The sequence below is a fragment of the Coregonus clupeaformis genome, chromosome 11 (genome assembly GCF_020615455.1).
Source record: "Coregonus clupeaformis isolate EN_2021a chromosome 11, ASM2061545v1, whole genome shotgun sequence".
In the NCBI taxonomy this organism is placed as follows: domain Eukaryota; kingdom Metazoa; phylum Chordata; class Actinopteri; order Salmoniformes; family Salmonidae; genus Coregonus; species Coregonus clupeaformis.
The window spans coordinates 52,115,319-52,134,238 of NC_059202.1; the positions used below are offsets into that span (position 1 = coordinate 52,115,319).

The following is an 18,920-nucleotide window of genomic DNA, read 5'->3' on the forward strand; positions in this document are numbered from 1 at the left end:
CTTTAAAATTAATAGTGCGAGAAATGGCTTAACGCTAAAATATTAGTATAATAATCGTCATATCGAAGTAAACTTGGATTCACGTGATGACATGTTGTGTGGTCCTCCCACTACGACTCGTGAAAGCATGCAGTTTATTAGGCTACAGATGAAATAAGTTCTGATGAACTTCACAGGGTGGTGAAAGGGCACGGTGATGAGTTTGATGCTCCTTTCCACTAAATATCAAGGGTCTTATTCTAGTGAAATGATCGATCGATCCTTGGCTGCCGTTTGACAAATAAATAATCTTGCTCTTATCCATGGTAATCTCATCATGTAGGCTATGTCCCTTGTGTGCTATGTTTGACCTACTAGCTGCTGCCAATACCTTAGCCATCATGTACACTACTTACATTGCTCTGCAAAGCCTACATAGCACCTTGCTATCAGTATTACACAGCTGTTATCTATCCTACTGATATTACCTAGCCATAACTGACCGTACACTGTCACTGTGTAATGCATATATACTCTTTTCTCAGTTCACTACAGAAACCACTATCACTTTCACTGCTACCATCAGTCCAATTCCTATCGCTGTGTGTGCCTGCCTGCCTGCCTGTCTGTCTTTCAGCCCTCTCTAAATCCAACTCCAGCTGTCATCAAGGCAAAGGGTGGCTATTTGAAGAATGTCAAATGTAAAATATATTTCGATTTGTTTAACACCTTTTTTTGGTTACTACGTGATTCCATGAGTGTTATTTAATAGTTTTGATGTCTTCACTATTATTCTACAATGTAGAAAATAGTAGAAATAAAGAAAAACCTTTGAATGTTCTAAAACGTTTGACGGGTAGTGTATATTAAACCTTCTAACAGAGGACAGTTGGACCTGTAGATGAAACATTCTAACAGAGGACAGTTGGACCTATAGATTAAACCTTCTAACAGAGGACAGTTGGACCTATAGATGAAACATTCTAACAGAGGACAGTTGGACCTATAGATTAAACCTTCTAACAGAGGACAGTTGGACCTATAGATTAAACCTTCTAACAGAGGACAGTTGGACCTATAGATTAAACCTTCTAACAGAGGACAGTTGGACCTATAGATTAAACCTTCTAACAGAGGACAGTTGGACCTATAGATTAAACCTTCTAACAGAGGACAGTTGGACCTATAGATTAAACCTTCTAACAGAGGACAGTTGGACCTATAGATTAAACCTTCTAACAGAGGACAGTTGGACCTATAGATTAAACCTTCTAACAGAGGACAGTTGGACCTATAGATTAAACCTTCTAACAGAGGACAGTTGGACCTATAGATTAAACCTTCTAACAGAGGAGCTGGGACAGTTGGACCTATAGATTAAACCTTCTAACAGAGGACAGTTGGACCTATAGATTAAACCTTCTAACAGAGGACAGTTGGACCTATAGATTAAACCTTCTAACAGAGGAGCTGGGACAGTTGGACCTATAGATTAAACCTTCTAACAGAGGAGCTGGGACAGTTGGACCTGTAGATTAAACCTTCTAACAGAGGAGCTGGGACAGTTGGACCTGTATATTAACCGGCACCTCTATCAGTCCACCACCAGTTGGTGGAGTCTCTTTTTCAATGTCTGCGTCTGAAATGGCCCCCTATTTACAACATAGTGCTCGTACACTACTATAGGGAATAGGGTGCCATATCAGACACAGACAATATCTTTATTAGCTTCCATGTCCATCTGGAATTATTTGCCAGAAGATGGCAGTGATGGGCTGTTGACCAAAATCATCATGAAGCTGGCAGGGTGCTGTTCCCAACTTCCTAGTGAGTGAAAACCTGGAGTATATTGAGGGGAGCAGAGAGAATGGCTCGGTCCCAAATGGCAACCTATTCCCAGCGGCTCTGGTCGAAAGTTGTGCACTATATATGGAATAGGGTGCTATTTGAGAATAGTGCACTATTCTTGAGAAAAGGGGCACTAAAATCGTGAATAGGGTGCCATTTGAGACAAGGCCAAGAGAACTCAGGACCCATAGCAGCATAGTGGTCCTCTGTAGCTCAGCTGGTAGAGCACGGCGCTTGTAACACCAAGGTAGTGGGTTCGAACCCCGGGACCACCCATACACAAAAAAAATCATGCACGCATGACTGTAAGTCGCTTTGGATAAAAGCGTCTGCTAAATGGCATATTATTATTATAGTTACACAGCTACTTACCCTGACAACTCAGGACCAATAGCAGCATAGTTACACAGCTACTTACCCTGACAACTCAGGACCCCATAGCAGCATAGTTACACAGCTACTTACCCTGACAACTCAGGACCCCATAGCAGCATAGTTACACAGCTACTTACCCTGACAACTCAGGACCCATAGCAGCATAGTTACACAGCTACTTACCCTGACAACTCAGGACCCATAGCAGCATAGTTACACAGCTACTTACCCTGACAACTCAGGACCCCTAGCAGCATAGTTACACAGCTACTTCCCCTGACAACTCAGGACCCATAGCAGCATAGTTACACAGCTACTTACCCTGACAACTCAGGACCCCATAGCAGCATAGTTACACAGCTACTTCCCCTGACAACTCAGGACCCATAGCAGCATAGTTACACAGCTACTTACCCTGACAACTCAGGTTCCGTAGCAGCATAGTTACACAGTTACTTCCCCTGACAACTCAGGACCCCATAGCAGCATAGTTACACTCTGTAGCTCAGCTGGCAGAGCACGGCGCTTGTAAGCCAAGGTAGTGGGTTCGACCCGGGACCACCCATACACAAAAAAAGTATGCACGCATGACTGTAAGTCGCTTGGATAAAAGCGTCTGCTCAACAGGGCATATTAGTAGCATAGTTTATCAGTTTACTTACCCTGACAACTCAGGACCCCATAGCAGCATAGTTACACAGCTACTTACCCTAAGAACGACTCAAACGATAACGATATGAAGATTAATAATAGTCGGTTGGGGAATCCTATGAGAAGGTATTCTCTTTGCATGCCCAAACAAAACTCTGTCATACGGGTTAATTCACTGTAAATGCATGTACAACTCTGTATTCTAGCCGCAATGTATGCTGCATCTTGTGTAATACTGTATGTCATTTAAAAACAGAATTCTTGAGTGTTCTCAAAAGGTTGTGTGACTCATTGTGACCTTTCGGCCATCAACGGCCGAAACATTAGGATATTAATATTTAGATGAATAAGGTACCAAGTTTTGTGAGCGAGATGCACGCCCTTTCCTTCCTAAATTCCTATAAACTCCTTTTATTCAAGGCCGTAGTCTTTATACCATCATGCTACTATTGTCCCTGGTTTTAATTAATTCAACCAAACTCATGAACTCGTAATAGAAAGAGAACACAGTACTTTAAAATCCTGGTTGGACCACCAGGGAGAACTGTTGCTGTGTGTGTTGGCATACGATACATCCTCAAGGGCCCCTCTGTAATCTTCATATGACAGCTCCAAAGAGCTTCCTTTACTTTCTCAAGATAACATTCAGTTTTAGCCACAGTTTTTTTTTCAGGGGTTGGAGAAGGGAGAGCCAAATTTGTGGCATTTGTGGTTTAAGCCCAGGGGAAAACAGTGCCCAAGCCATCTGCTGTCAACATTCTGTCGTGTTGATCATGTCCTTAAACATATTTTTTGAAGTTATTTTTGTTTTTCTTCTTATCATCAGCCCAACATGTGGGTAATGACCTTGAGCAGTAGTGACTGTACACAAGTGAATAGGCTATGCATACTGTATAGGACCCGTTTCCCAGATCAGAAGAAGCCTAGTCCGGGACTAAAAAAAGCACTTTCAACTCAGACTTTCTGTGTCTAGGAAACCGGTCCGTAGGACATTACACAGACAATATCATCATCATCAGAGAGAGACAATTTTTGTCAGTCTCAAAAAGGAACCCTATTCCCTATATAGTGCACTACTACACCTATATCTCTGGATGCATCCCAAATGGCACCCTATTCCCTTTATAGTGCACTACGTTTGACTAGGGCTCAAGTAGTGCGCTATTTAGGGAATTTGGGTGCCATTTGGGACGGGCCCATTGTGCAATTAGGGAACTGAAATCTACAGTTGTTCCAGGGTAATTCAGCGGAAATGCTTATGTACAGTAATTACAAGGCCTGTCTTGGCATGGTGAACTAAGACACAGTAATGAGTTTTCACTAATGGATCATTTGAAGAAGCAGTGTTGATTTAGCACGTGTGTGTGTGTTTTATGTTCAAATCAATATACACACTACCAGTCAAATGTTTGGACAGACCTACTCATTCAAGGGTTTTTCTTTATAAAAAATAAATAAGTTACATTATAGAATAATAGTGAAGACATCAAAACTATGATATAACGCATATGGAATCATGTAGTAACCAAAAAAAAGTGTTAAACAAATCAAAATATATTTTAGATTTGAGATTCTTCAAATAGCCACCCCTTTGCCTTGATGACAGCTTTGCACACGCTTGGCATTCTCTCAACCAGCTTCACCTGGAATGCTTTTCCAACAGTCTTGAAGGAGTTCCCACATATGCTGAGCACTTGTTGGCTGCTTTTCCTTCACTCTGCCGTCCGACTCATCCCAAACCATCTCAATTTGGTTGAGGTCGGGGGGATTGTGGAGGCCAGGTTATCTGATGCAGCACTCCATCACTCTCCTTCTTGGTAAAATAGCCCTTACACATCTGGAGGTGTGTTGGGTCATTGTCCTGTTGAAAAACAAGTGATAGTCCCACTAAGCCCAAACCAGATGGGATGGCGTATCGCTGCAGAATGCTGTTGTAGCCATGCTGGTTAAGTGTGCCTTGAATTCTAAATAAATCACAGACACTGTCACCAGAAAAGCACCCCTACACCATAACACCACCTCCTCCATGCTTTACGGTGGGAACTTAACATACAGAGGTCATCCGTTGACCCACACCGCGTCTCACAATGACACAGCGGTTGGAACCAAAAATCTCACATTTGGACTCCAGACCAAAGGACACATTTCCACCGGCCTAATTTCCATTGCTCATGTTTCTTGGCCCAAGCAGGTCTCTTCTTCTTATTGGTGTCCTTTAGTTGTGGTTTCTTTGCAGCAATTCGACCATGAAGGCCTGATTCACAAAGTCCCCTCTGAACAGTTGATGTTGAGATGTTTCTGTGACTTGAACTGGCAGGGTGCTGTAGACCAGGGTTTCCCGAACTCAGTCCCGCCGACTATTCAATGGTCAAGACATCGTTTGGTGTATCGGTAAGGAACTGAAGCCATGAAATTGCATTTTTGTCCCCCCACAGTTTTATCATTGCACTGTCATGCAAAAAGCTGCAACGGTGTGCTTTAAGACCATGCGGTATCAGCCGGCTGGATTTAGGACTGTGTGGACACAACAGAGCATACGAACAGAGGCAGCTGTTGTCTGTGTGTGTGTGTTCTGCTTTTTCTCAGAGTTGTAAAAGCAAGTAAAGCAGAAACTGGCTACTCTTTATTTGACTGATGTAGCTGGCAAGGTAACTGCTGTTTGACTTAAAAGAAAACAGGTATTTATTCCCAGTTAGTAGTGTAACTGACATGTAACGTTAGCTAATGTTTCATCCCCTCTCGAGCGAAGTTCTGTCTGAAGGGAATGAACTAGCTAGCTAGTAGCTACCACAGCCAGTTCAGCTCTAGCCTCTAGCTATCTGTCAGGTAGCAGTATCTAACAGCTGTTGTGTGTAGCCTTTGTTTTCGTCACGTTTCAACAGGAAGTAAATTAACTTGGCTAGTTTTTCGCCAGTTGATGTGTACCATTAGAGCTAGACAAAAGTTGGCTAAAGTTAGCTAGCTAGCTAGCTCACTAACTTTAGCTATAGACCTGAATCGAACGATGAAACCAGCGGCCAAACGATTGAAGTCCAATATTCTGAAGAAAGAAAATTCACAGCGCAATGTGAGTTTTTGTTTGAGTCAGTGTAGCAATATAACGTTATTGATCTGTAAGTTTCCCTAGCTACTAGTAATTCCCTAAATTTCACACTGACATGGTATAAAACAGCTCTACGGGCTTCACTGTCATGGGGCACAGTCAGTACACAACACTATGCTCATCATGTCTTGGCAGGATCAGATGGTGACAGGTGTCCCAGCAGGGTCAGACAGCCAGGGAAGACCAGTCTACGGAGCTCAGGTGAATTTTGCAGTATATTATAACAACCAGTGTATGGATACAAAGTTCTTCTTCTTCTTGAGTTGATGGGTAGGCTACAGTCCGGGATCTGGGAATAATGGTCACTTCAATAATTGAACCATTGATTCTATTCTTGGATAATATAATGTATAAATGTACACCAATGTAATTCTTTGTCGTGCCTCATCCGAGCAGGATCAGATGGTGACAGGGTCTCAGCAGGGTCAGGCAGCCAGGGAAGACCAGTCTGTGACGGCGCTAAGGTGAACTTTTTCAGATGCAAAACTTTATTTTCTCTGTGAAGCAAACACTGGACAAGCCAGGAGCTTCAAAGATTGAAACTATTTTAAGGCAGTCTGATTAACCTCTAAAGTTGATTTCCAAACTGTGTCAAGGGTTGATAGAGGCTTTTCCCCGGTTCGGTGTTATACCTGCTAGAGCCGCCCCGGTCAACTGTAAGTGCAGTTATTGCAAAGTGGAAACGTCTTGGAGCAACAACTGCTCAGCCGCGAAGTGGTAGGCCACACAAGCTCACAGAACGGGACCGCTGAGTGCGGAAGCGTGTAGCGCGAAAAAATGGTCTGTCCTTGGTTGGCAACACTCACTACCGAGTTCAAAGCTGCCTCTGGAAGCAACGTCAGCACAGGAACTGTTCGTCTGGAGCTCATGAAATGGGTTACCATGGCTGAGCAGCTGCACACAAGCCTAAGATCACCATGCGCAATGCCAAGCATTGGCTGGAGTGGTGTAATGCTCAACGCCATTGGACTCTGGAGCAATGGAAACACGTTCTCTGGAGTGATGAATCACGCTTCACCATCTGGTAGTCCGACGGACAAATCTGGGTTTGGCGGATTCAAGGAGAATGCTACCTGCCCCAATGCATAGTCCCATCTGTAAAGTTTGGTGGAGGAGGAATAATGGTCTGGGGCTGTTTTTCATGGTTCGGGCTAGGCCCCTTGTTCCAGTGAAGGGAAATCTTAACGCTACAGAATACAATGACATTCTAGACGATTATGTGCTTCCAGCTTTGTAGCTACAGATTGGGGAAGGCCCTTTCCTGTTTCAGCATGACAATACCCCGGTGCACAAAGCGAGGTCCTTACAGAAATGGTTTGTCGAGATCGGTGTGGAAAAACTTGACTGGCCTGCACAGAGCCCTGACCTCAAGCCCATCGAACACCTTTGGGATGAATCGGAACACCGACTGCGAGCCAGGCCTAATCGCCCAACATCAGCGCCCGACATCACTAATGCTCTTGTGGCTGAATGGAAGCAAATCCCTGCAGTAATGTTCCAACATCTAGTGGAAAGCCTTCCAAGAGAAGTGGAGGCTGTTATAGCAGCAAAGGGGGGACCAACTCCATATCAATATCCATGATCTTGGAATGAGATGTTCAATGTCCACATACTTTTGGCCATGTAGTGTATGTTTGAATGCCGAGTCATGTTCATATAATCTCAGACATAAATGAATGCATTAACACCATCCATTGAACGTACTACATGCCAGTGAAACTGAATTTCATCCACTCAGAAATGTCATTCCTCTGCTGGAGGTGTAAAACACAAAAGGGGACATACACTGAACAAAAATATAAACGCAACATGTAAAATGTTAGTCCCATGTTTCATGTGCTGAAATAAAAGATCCCCGAAATGTTCCATACGCACAAAAGCTTATTTCTCTCAAATGTTGTGCACATATTTGTTTACATCCCTGTTAGTGAACATTTCTCCTTTGCCAAGATAATCCATCCATCTGACAAGTGTGGCATCAAGAAGCTGATTAAACAGCATAATCATTACACAGGTGCACCATGTACTGGGGACAATAAAAGGCCACTCTAAAATGTGCAGTTTTGTCACACAACACAAAGCCACAGATGTCTCAAATTTTGAGGGAGCTTGCAATAGGCATGCTGACTGCAGGAATGTCCACAAGAGCTATTGCCAGATAGTGTAGCTGTAGAAGGGCTTGGTTAAAAGTAAAAATGTGCATGACTGTAAGTCTTTTTCGATAAAAGGCTACAAATTTTACCATAAGCCGCACCCAACGTCGTTTTAGGGAATTTGGCAGTACATCCAACCAGCCTCACAACTGCAGACCACGTGTAACCACGCCAGCCCAGGACCTCCACATCTGGCTTCTTCACCTGTCGGGATTGTCTGAGACCAGCCACCCGGACAGCTGATGAAACTGAAGAAGATTTCTGTCTGTAATAAAGACCTTATGTGGGGAAAAACTCATTCTGATTGGCTAGGCCTGGCTCCCAAGTGGGTGAGCCTATGCCCTCCCAGGCCCACCCATGGCTGCGCCCCTGCCCAGTCATGTGAAATCCATAGATTAGGGCCTAATGAATTTATTTCTAATGACGGATTTACTGTAACTCTATAAAATCTTTAAAATTGTTGCATGTTGCGTTTCTATTTTCGTTCAGTATATTTGCATTTGTTATGTTCTTGTGAAGGCTGGCTGAATTCTGGCAGAAGAGAGTTCTTTTATCAGATTCTCCCTGCTCTCTGTTTTCTCTCTGTTTTGTTTGTTTGGAAATGTTGATACTTAATTGGAAGGTTGGTTATCCTCCCACAATGTCACAATGGGATGGCAGAAATGTCAAGTTATGTATCACTAGATTTTGTTTATTACAAGATTAAAGGTATACTGTGCAACTTGCATAAGGTCTGGATGCCTTATATGGAATACTGTATGACAAAAGGAGTATGTCTTGAAAACATGCCCACGTCAGGGGAGATACCTATTTAGGGAATCCCTAGCTGCTGGGCTGCACAGACCCGGCCCTGGGGGTCTGCCGTACTGTTGGTTGTCACTCTGACCTTGGCCTAACACACCTGAAACCAATATTGAATGTTTCAACAAGATCCTAAAGCTGAGTGGGGTGTGTTGGGTTGGGGGCGCTGCAGGGCGGTGGACCCCTAGGGGCAGGACAGGGTGATCCAGTCCCCCCATTTTAGGGAGCAAAAGTATCGGGACAAATTCACTTGTATGTGTATGAAAGTATTAGAAAGTGAAGTATTTGGTCCTATATTTACAGCACACAATGACTACATCAAGCCTGTGACTCTACACATTTGTTGAATGCATTCTGTTTGTTTTGGTTGTGTTTCAGATTATTTTGTGCCCAATAGAAATGGTAAATGATGTCAGGTGAAAAGGTCAGGGTTTCATAGCCGCTGGCAGAACAGCAGAAACTGGATCAGCAGCACGACCAGGTGGACTGGGGACAGCCGGGAGTCATCAGTCCAGGTGGTCCTGAGGCATGGTCCTAGGGCTGTCATAGTGTGCTTGGTTAAATACTGTAGCTACAGTGGTGTGAAAAAGTGTTTGCCCCCTTCCTGATTTCTTATTTGTTTGCATGTTTGTCACACTTGAATGTTTCAGATCATCAAACAAATGTAAATATTAGTCAAAGATAACACAAGTAAACACAAAATGCAGTTTTGAAATTAAGGTTGTTATTATTAAGGGAAAACAAAATCCAAACCCACATGGCCCTGTGTGAAAAAGTGATTGCCCCCTACAACCTAATAACTGGTTGGGCCACCCTTAGCAGCAACAACTGCAATCAAGCGTTTGCGATAACTTGCAATGAGTCTTTTACAGCACTGTGGAGGAATATTGGCCCACTCATCTTTGCAGAATTGTTGTAATTCAGCCACATTGGAGGGTTTGCGAGCATGAACTGCCTTTTTAAGGTCATGCCACAGCATCTCAATAGGATTCAGGTCAGGACTTTGACTAGGCCACTCCAAAGTCTTCATTTTGTTTTTCTTCAGCCATTCAGAGGTGGACTTGCTGGTGTGTTTTGGATCATTGTCCTGCTGCAGAACCCAAGTTCGCTTCAGCTTGAGGTCACAAACAGATGGCCGTGCATTCTCCTTCAGGATTTTTTGGTAGACAGCAGAATTCATGGTTCCATTTATCACAGCAAGTCTTCCAGGTCCTGAAGCAGCAAAACAGGCCCAGACCATCACACTACCACCACCATATTTTACTGTTGGTATGATGTTCTTTTTCTGAAATGCGGTGTTACTTTTACGCCAGATGTAATGTGACACACACCTTCCAAAAAGTTCAACTTTTGTCTCGTCAGTCCACAGAGTATTTTCCCCAAAGGTATTGGGGATCATCAAGATGTTTTCTGGCAAAAATGAGACAAGCCTTAATGTTATTTGCTCAGGAGTGGTTTTCGTCTTGGAACTCTGCCATGCAGGCCATTTTTGCCCAGTCTCTTTCTTATGGTGCAGTCATGAACACTGACCTTAACTGAGGCAAGTGAGGCCTGCAGCTCTTTGGATGTTGTTGTGGGGACTTTTGTGACCTCTTGGATGAGTCGTCGCTGCGCTCTTGGGGTAATTTTGGTCGGCCGGCCACTCCTGGAAAGGTTCACCACTGTTCCATGTTTTCGCCATTTGTGGATAATAAGAAATCAGGAAGGGGGCAAACACTTTTTCACACCACTGTATTGACAAGAGAACTGAATATCCAATATAAAACTAGTTTTATACCTGCAGGAACCTGCTCTCTAAAAAGTGGGGTAAACAATACTTTCCTGTGGATATTTTGTCTCAAATTTCGAGCAGCTGAAGGACAAATCTCACAGACAACCAATAGAGTAAATTCGAATGTAATTTTATTCAACATTCTGGCTTCAAAGGAACATTTACACGATTTTGCACTCAAATGTTTCAGGCTATATACCAACTAATGTTGTATTACAGCCTGATTAATCCGACTACCTACAGAAGTTTCTGTGTAGTGATAATGTAGGTCAATGTATAATCAGGGTAGGTCAAATCACCCTATCACTCAAGGAAGATTAGTTTGACTGACTGCATGCAGAATGGCATTGCAATGGAGCCGGTGTGCACCGTGACTGTGAATAAACCAAATGCAATTCTGCGCTACTGAAGAGAAATTAAATAATCCCTCCTCTTCCAGAGCGATCCTCTTCGAAACGCCCTCGGGGAGGAGGTAGTGAAGTAGCATTCTGGTGACAGAGGACCATACACGGCGATCGAGGTGGAGGCTCGGGCCGATTAGTGCCAGCGCCATGCGGGGCTGTTTTGTGATTAACTGCTGCTGGGGACTGGGGTATGGAGATGTTGCGTCGCTCCTCAGTATTCGCGGCTGAAGTGATGGAAGTATTTGACCGATCCCCCACAGACAAGGAGCTGGTGTCACAGGCGAAGGCGCTATGCAGGGATTTCATACATTCCAGGCTGAACAGGACCGGGATTGGGTGGTCGAAACCCGAGCAACAGCTGTCGGCATCAGGTGGGACATTTGGAGAAATCTCCTCTGTCCTCATGTGGTTAGGTAAGAACGCAGTTTGTGTACATTGGTGGGCTACTGTGTCTGTCTGAATGACAGGCTGCGTACCTATTAAGGGCTGTATTCAGCAACACATCCTATAGGACCATTTTAGAAAGCACTTAGTAATATATTGTCTACAATGTCCAAATATTATAGACTGAACGATCGTTTTTGAGCCAGCCAATGCATGTTAAAGGGTGTTCATTCATAAAATGATTAATTAATTCAAGGTTTATACAAACATGTCCATTCAATAGAAAATTCCGTCAGAAAAACAATTGTCCAAACCCCATGTCTCTCAAAAGTTAGACGATTTACTGAAAATTGAGCATGTTTAGAGTGAACGGAATGTCATCACGGGCATGATCAGAAAGTGGTCGCTTCTCCGCGGCAGAACGGTGCTAACTTACAACTGTTCCTGTTTTCAATGTGTATTTCCCTTTACATCGCCATAGAAACGGCCCCTCTCAAAGTAGATTGATCGCCAATATTGGCTTCATTGCCAAGGATCTGGATGTGAAAATGATGAAAGCATCAAGTTCATTTTGATGAATCCAACCAGTGGAAACAACTCCAAATGGTACCACCTCACAACACCAAATATGGAAGCGATGCAACCAAGCGCTGCGCAGGCTAAACTAGCAACGGTCACAGCAAATTGACCTTCTTATTTAATCAACACTGTCAGGTACAAGTATATTAAGGTTATAATATTGTAGAGAACAATTTAATGATTATTTCTATGTAATTTATAATGACACAGGGCAAATAAATGTTGACATTAATTTCGTAGCACCCTCTCAAAGTGTGTTTTTCCCCTAGTCACCAATATTACTTGGAGTCCCATCACAAAATCATTCATATACAGTACCAGTCAAAAGTTTTAGAACACCTACTCATTCAAGGGTTTTTCTTTATTTTATTTTTTACTATTTTCTACATTGTAGAATAATAGTGAAGACATCAAAACTATGAAATAACACATATGGAATCATGTTGTAACCACAAAAGTGTTAAACAAATCAAAATATATTTGAGATTCTTCAAATAGCCACCCTTTGCCTTGATGACAGCTTTGCACACTCTTAGCATTCTCTCAACCAGCTTCACCTGGAATGCTTTTCCAACCGTCTAGGAGTTCCCACATATGCTGAGCACTTGTTGGCTGCTTTTCCTTCACTCTGCAGTCCGACTCATCCCAAACCATCGCAATTTGGTTGAAGTCGGGGGATTGTGGAGGCCAGGTCATCTGATGCAGCACTCTATCACTCTCCTTCTTGGTCAAATAGCCCTTACACAGCCTGGAGGTGTATTGGGTCATTGTCCTGTGGAAAAACAAATGATAGTCCCACTAAGCCCAAACCAGATGAGATGGCGTATTGCTGCAGAATGCTGTGGTAGCCATGCTGGTTAAGTGTGCCTTGAATTCTAAATAAATCAAAGACAGTGTCACCAGCAAAGCACCCCCACACCATAACACCGCCTCCTCCATGCTTTACGGTGGGAACCACACATGGAGAGATCAGCCGTTCACCCACACCACGTCTCACAAAGACACGGCGGTTGGAACCAAAAATCTCAAATTTGGACTCCAGACCAAAGGACACATTTCCACCGGTCTAATGTCCATTGCTCGTGTTTCTTGGCCCAAGCAGGTCTCTTCTTCTTATTGGTGTCCTTTAGTAGTGGTTTCTTTGCAGCAATTCAACCATGAAGGCCTGATTCACACAGTCTCCTCTGAACAGTTGATGTTGAGATGTGTCTGTTACTTGAACTCTGTGAAAAATTATTATTATTTGGGCTGCAATTTCTGAGGCTGGTAACTCTAATGAATTTATCCTCTGCAGCAGAGGTAACTCTGGGTCTTCCATTCCTGTGGCGGTCCTCATGAGAGCCAGTTTCATCATAGCGCTTGATGATTTTTGCGACTGCACTTGAAGAAATTTTCAAAGTTCTTGAAATGTTCCATATTGACTGACCTTCATGTCTTAAAGTAATGATGGACTGTCGTTTCTCTTTGCTTATTTGAGCTGTTCTTGCCATAATATGGACTTGGCCTTTCACCAAATAGGGCTATCTTCTGTATACCCCCCCTACCTTGTCACAACACAACTGATTGGCTCAAACACATTAAGAAGGAAATAAATTCCACAAATTAACTTTTAAGAATGCATTCCAGGTGACTACCTCATGAAGCTGGTTGAGGGAATGCTAAGAGTGTGCAAAGCTGTCATCAAGGCAAAGGGTGGCTATTTGAAGAATGTCAAATATACAATATTTTGATTTGTTTAACACTTTTTTGGTTACTACGTGATTCCATATGTGTTATTTCATAGTTTTGATATCTTCACTATTATTCTACAATGTAAAAAATAAAGAAAAACCCTTGAATGAGTAGGTGTTCTAAAACTTTTGACCGGTAGTGTAAGTGTTCATGCAATGTTGTTCTGCACTAAGATGTCTGTTGACTGATGTTGCAGCATCTTAGCCTGATTAATATTGACTTTCTGGCAATTGTGTAATCAGGGCCGGTTCCAGGCATAAGTAATATAAGCGGCCACTAGGGGGCCCCAACCCAAAACATTTTATTTAGAATTTTTTGAGGAACTCAGTGGGGTCTCAACTTACTGTTGAGGGTAAGAATAGTAGAATACACCAGGTGCAATGTCAAAATATATGCATCATTAGTTTTTCTCTTGTTATGTCTGTCACTGACAGTCACTCAATTAGCCATGTTAGCTAGCAATTGTTAGATTGGTAGTTACTGTAGTCTAGCCAGCTACAGTTGAAGTCTGTATCTAAACTTGTAGTAATAATGACCGAATATCAACTGGGCACGCAGGACACGTGCCCAGGGGCTCCTGCGTCGTCTGTTGATCCGGTTATCCTCATCGTGGTACTCCAGCCCTCGGGGGCATGATTGGTGTCACACTTTTCCCCGGCCCCAGCTAACACACCTGATTAAACTAACTAGAGTCCTGTAGAGATTCACCTGAAAAACATATAAATGGTGTCACAAGACTTTGTTTGCAAACAACTGTAGCAACACTAAAACTTTTTTTTTAAACCAAGCAATTCTCTCATATCTGACATAGATGCTTGTGGTCGGCAAAGAAAGTGTAGTGTCGAGTCAATGTTGCTAATTATTGCTGTTAAACAAAAAAGTCCGCTTATACTGAACTTTGATCATAAGTTTTATTCATATCACAAGATTTCAGCATAAGTGTACAGATGTCTAGATCACCCGGAGAGCAGTGTTTCCCAAATTGCAATGTCTGCTCTAACGTTCTTTGTTCAAACCCAGTATTTATAATATTCCCCAAAATTTGGGTTGCTCCCTCTACTGTCCAATCCCCTGTCTTCTATGGGACATATGGAAAGGAGAGTAAATTGACATGGTCTTATCAGTCAAGCGTACCAGTATAAATACAGGTATTCTGGTTGGAAATTGGGTGCTTACTGTCTCTGAACATCTAGCTGGCATCCCAGCTACTAAACTAACACCAGCCATTAGACTAACAAAGAGATACAAGAGAATGGTAGCTTGTGTGTGTGTCAGTGTGTGTCTCGCTGTCTGTCACCAGAGTGGTATACTACGAAGCAAGCTAGATCTACTCAGGCTTTTATAAAGCTAGCCAGCTTCAGTTAGCTTCACATCCCAGGTCAAGCTTCATCCGTACTACGACGGTGGATATCGCTCGCCTGCCCGCGTGCCGCATATGGCTAGTCGAACGCCAAACTCTTCATTGAGACAACGCTGAAACATCAATTAATGGACTCGCCAGTGTGACGAAAACAAAATGAAAGAAAAGTTATCTTGCAAATTCAGCAGGCTGTGGTGTGGAATAGGCTCTTAGAAGTGTCGTCTTTATTTTATGACTTATTGTTAATGCCGTCTTTGGTGTTGCTTATCAATGCACAACCACCCTTTTCCCACTCCTATCTGTGGAACAGCTTGTTGTGTTGTGGCCATAGACATATAATCCATAGAAGGGTTTTGGAACCTCTTACCCTGGCAATTTGACTGTTAAACTCATGGGTACACTAGCAATGGCTGCCAGTCCTGACTTGAATGGGAACCGCCATCTATGGATTATATTTATATGGTTGGTTGCGGCTGTCAGTTTGCCTTTTCACAAATGTCAAAAAACAATCACACGACAAACATACAGTTTGGAAACCAAATGCTGTCCTTACTAAATATGTAATTTGATAGCTACACTGCTCAAAAAAATAAAGGGAACACTTAAACAACACATCCTAGATCTGAATGAATGAAATAATCTTATTAAATACTTTTTTCTTTACATAGTTGAATGTGCTGACAACAAAATCACACAAAAATTATCAATGGAAATCAAATGTATCAACCCATGGAGGTCTGGATTTGGAGTCACCCTCAAAATTAAAGTGGAAAACCACACTACAGGCTGATCCAACTTTGATGTAATGTCCTTAAAACAAGTCAAAATGAGGCTCAGTAGTGTGTGTGGCCTCCACGTGCCTGTATGACCTCCCTACAACGCCTGGGCATGCTCCTGATGAGGTGGCGGATGGTCTCCTGAGGGATCTCCTCCCAGACCTGGACTAAAGCATCCGCCAACTCCTGGACAGTCTGTGGTGCAACGTGGCGTTGGTGGATGGAGCGAGACATAATGTCCCAGATGTGCTCAATTGGATTCAGGTCTGGGAACGGGCGGGCCAGTCCATAGCATCAATGCCTTCCTCTTGCAGGAACTGCTGACACACTCCAGCCACATGAGGTCTAGCATTGTCTTGCATTAGGAGGAACCCAGGGCCAACCGCACCAGCATATGGTCTCACAAGGGGTCTAAGGATCTCATCTCGGTACCTAATTGCAGCCAGGCTACCTCTGGCGAGCACATGGAGGGCTGTGCGGCCCCCCAAAGAAATGCCACCCCACACCATGACTGACCCACCGCCAAACCGGTCATGCTGGAGGATGTTGCAGGCAGCAGAACGTTCTCCACGGCATCTCCAGACTCTGTCACGTCTGTCACATGTGCTCAGTGTGAACCTGCTTTCATCTGTGAAGAGCACAGGGCGCCAGTGGCAACTTTGCCAATCTTGGTGTTCTCTGGCAAATGCCAAACGTCCTGCACGGTGTTGGGCTGTAAGCACAACCCCCACCTGTGGACGTCGGGCCCTCATACCACCCTCATGGAGTCTGTTTCTGACCGTTTGAGCAGACACATGCACATTTGTGGCCTGCTGGAGGTCATTTTGCAGGGCTCTGGCAGTGCTCCTCCTGCTCCTCCTTGCACAAAGGCGGAGGTAGCGGTCCTGCTGCTGGGTTGTTGCCCTCCTACGGCCTCCTCCACGTCTCCTGATGTACTGGCCTGTCTCCTGGTAGCGCCTCCATGCTCTGGACACTACGCTGACAGACACAGCAAACCTTCTTGCCACAGCTCGCATTGATGTGCCATCCTGGATGAGCTGCACTACCTGAGCCACTTGTGTGGGTTGTAGACTCCGTCTCATGCTACCACTAGAGTGAAAGCACCGCCAGCATTCAAAAGTGACCAAAACATCAGCCAGGAAGGATAGGAACTGAGAAGTGGTCTGTGGTCACCACCTGCAGAAACACTCCTTTATTGGGGGTGTCTTGCTAATTGCCTATAATTTCCACCTGTTGTCTATTCCATTTGCACAACAGCATGTGACATTTATTGTCAATCAGTGTTGCTTCCTAAGTGGACAGTTTGATTTCACAGAAGTGTGATTGACTTGGAGTTACATTGTGTTGTTTAAGTGTTCCCTTTATTTTTTTGAGCAGTGTATTTTAACGTGACAATTTTTTTTTTACACACACAAAAACCTTTGATTTAATAAAATATTTAATCAGTCGTCTTCCACAAATGAAGGGGATGATGACTCAGTCTTTTCGAGACGGATGGAATCTGATTTCATTGGTCCTCAACTCGCAGCTCAGACATTTCATTCAGGATAAATGGAGTAAGCCCTGAATTAGCCTGCCCCGGAGCAGGTTAGTTCTGAAGGATTCATTGCCATAGAAATTTCCCTGGCGAAAAGGTGAGCCACTTTCATGTTATCGGTTATCCTGAGTTGAACTCAGTTGAGCAAAGTTACCTCGCTAACTCCTCAAGCCTGATTCGTGGTAAAGGGCTCAGGACGAAGCCCTCTCTCTTGCCGTCATCTGTCCCACCGCTACAGCACTGTGCTCCCAGTTCAACCTCCAACAAGCTGATCGCGGTGTCTGTGAATGCATCCATCCACACAACCCAGAGACATAACATTAAAAATCAACCATACACTAACACTATCTACAAATAATTAATAATTTTGGCAATTTTGGCACTGTAACGGTTTATTTACGAAGGCTCTTACAGCATATCTCACGTATGGCGTCTTTACATGTGTAGGCAGATACTCTTCATCAAACATCAGTAAAATGTCTTTCTTCCGTCTTTCCATCCACTGCAGGCACTGTGCTCCCACCACTACTGGAAACTTCTTCTTAAGACATGAAACCTCAATGTCCAGCGACACTCCTGATATCGCACCTTTTTTAATTGGTGCCCTGCTCCAATTTATGGAGCCACAAAGATTTCTCCTTCTACTCTTCCGAGGCGCATTAAATCAGAACAAAACCACACCTGGTAACTCTGACTGATTCTACCTTTCCCTAATGCATCCTTTATAACCTTTGACCTCAAATGGATCTCAAGCCCAAGTATACATCATTATTAACAAATTGCACTCCAACAAGAAACCGATGATAATCTACAACTTGTGTTATTCTTGCTCTATTTTTCGTTGCCACGGTGTCACGATCGCTGAAGGAGGACCAAGGCGCAGCGTGGAAGGTGAACATACTTATTTATTAAATGATACACGAACAAAACAACAAATCGATACGTGACGTCCAAAGGTGCAAACCACAAACCTACACAGGAACAAGATCCCACACAAAACAATGCCAAACGGCTACCTAAGTATGGCTCCCAATCAGAGACAACGAGCTACAGCCGTCTCCGATTGGGAGCCACCCTGGCCAACATAGAAATACAAAAACTAGAACATACAAAGAAAACTCACACCCTGGCTCAACATACAAGTGTCCCCAGAGCCAGGGCGTGACACACGGTCTTCCACTCTCTCGCTGAGCTTGCTCAACGCACCATCAGAATCAACCAGCACTTCTACTTCCACCACGATACCGTCCAGTTGTTGTTTTCTCCAACCTTCTCTCCATATCCTCCATCGCCGCATCCTCACTACTCGCCGGCATTCCGCTCCCAAAATAGCGGTTTGAACCAGTCCAACAGCTTGCACTCCGTACACAAACCATTTAACGTGCGTGCCAACCAGATGTAATGATGAGTTCAATGTACGATGTCATAGGAGCAACCGAGCAAACACCACCTCTTCCTCCCTAATCTG

The 18,920-nt window shown here is 43.7% G+C and overlaps 1 protein-coding gene across 1 annotated transcript in view; it reads left to right on the top strand.

The window, feature by feature from the left end:
• The first annotated feature begins 10,891 nt into the window (after window positions 1-10,891).
• Window positions 10,892-18,920, top strand: part of LOC121577113 (bcl-2-related ovarian killer protein homolog A) — a 33,559-nt gene continuing 25,530 nt past the window's right edge. The window contains exon 1 of the mRNA XM_041890907.2: window positions 10,892-11,498. Coding sequence (XP_041746841.1) covers window positions 11,276-11,498 — 223 coding nt within the window. The 5' untranslated portion in view covers window positions 10,892-11,275. The remainder of the gene's footprint in view (window positions 11,499-18,920) is intronic.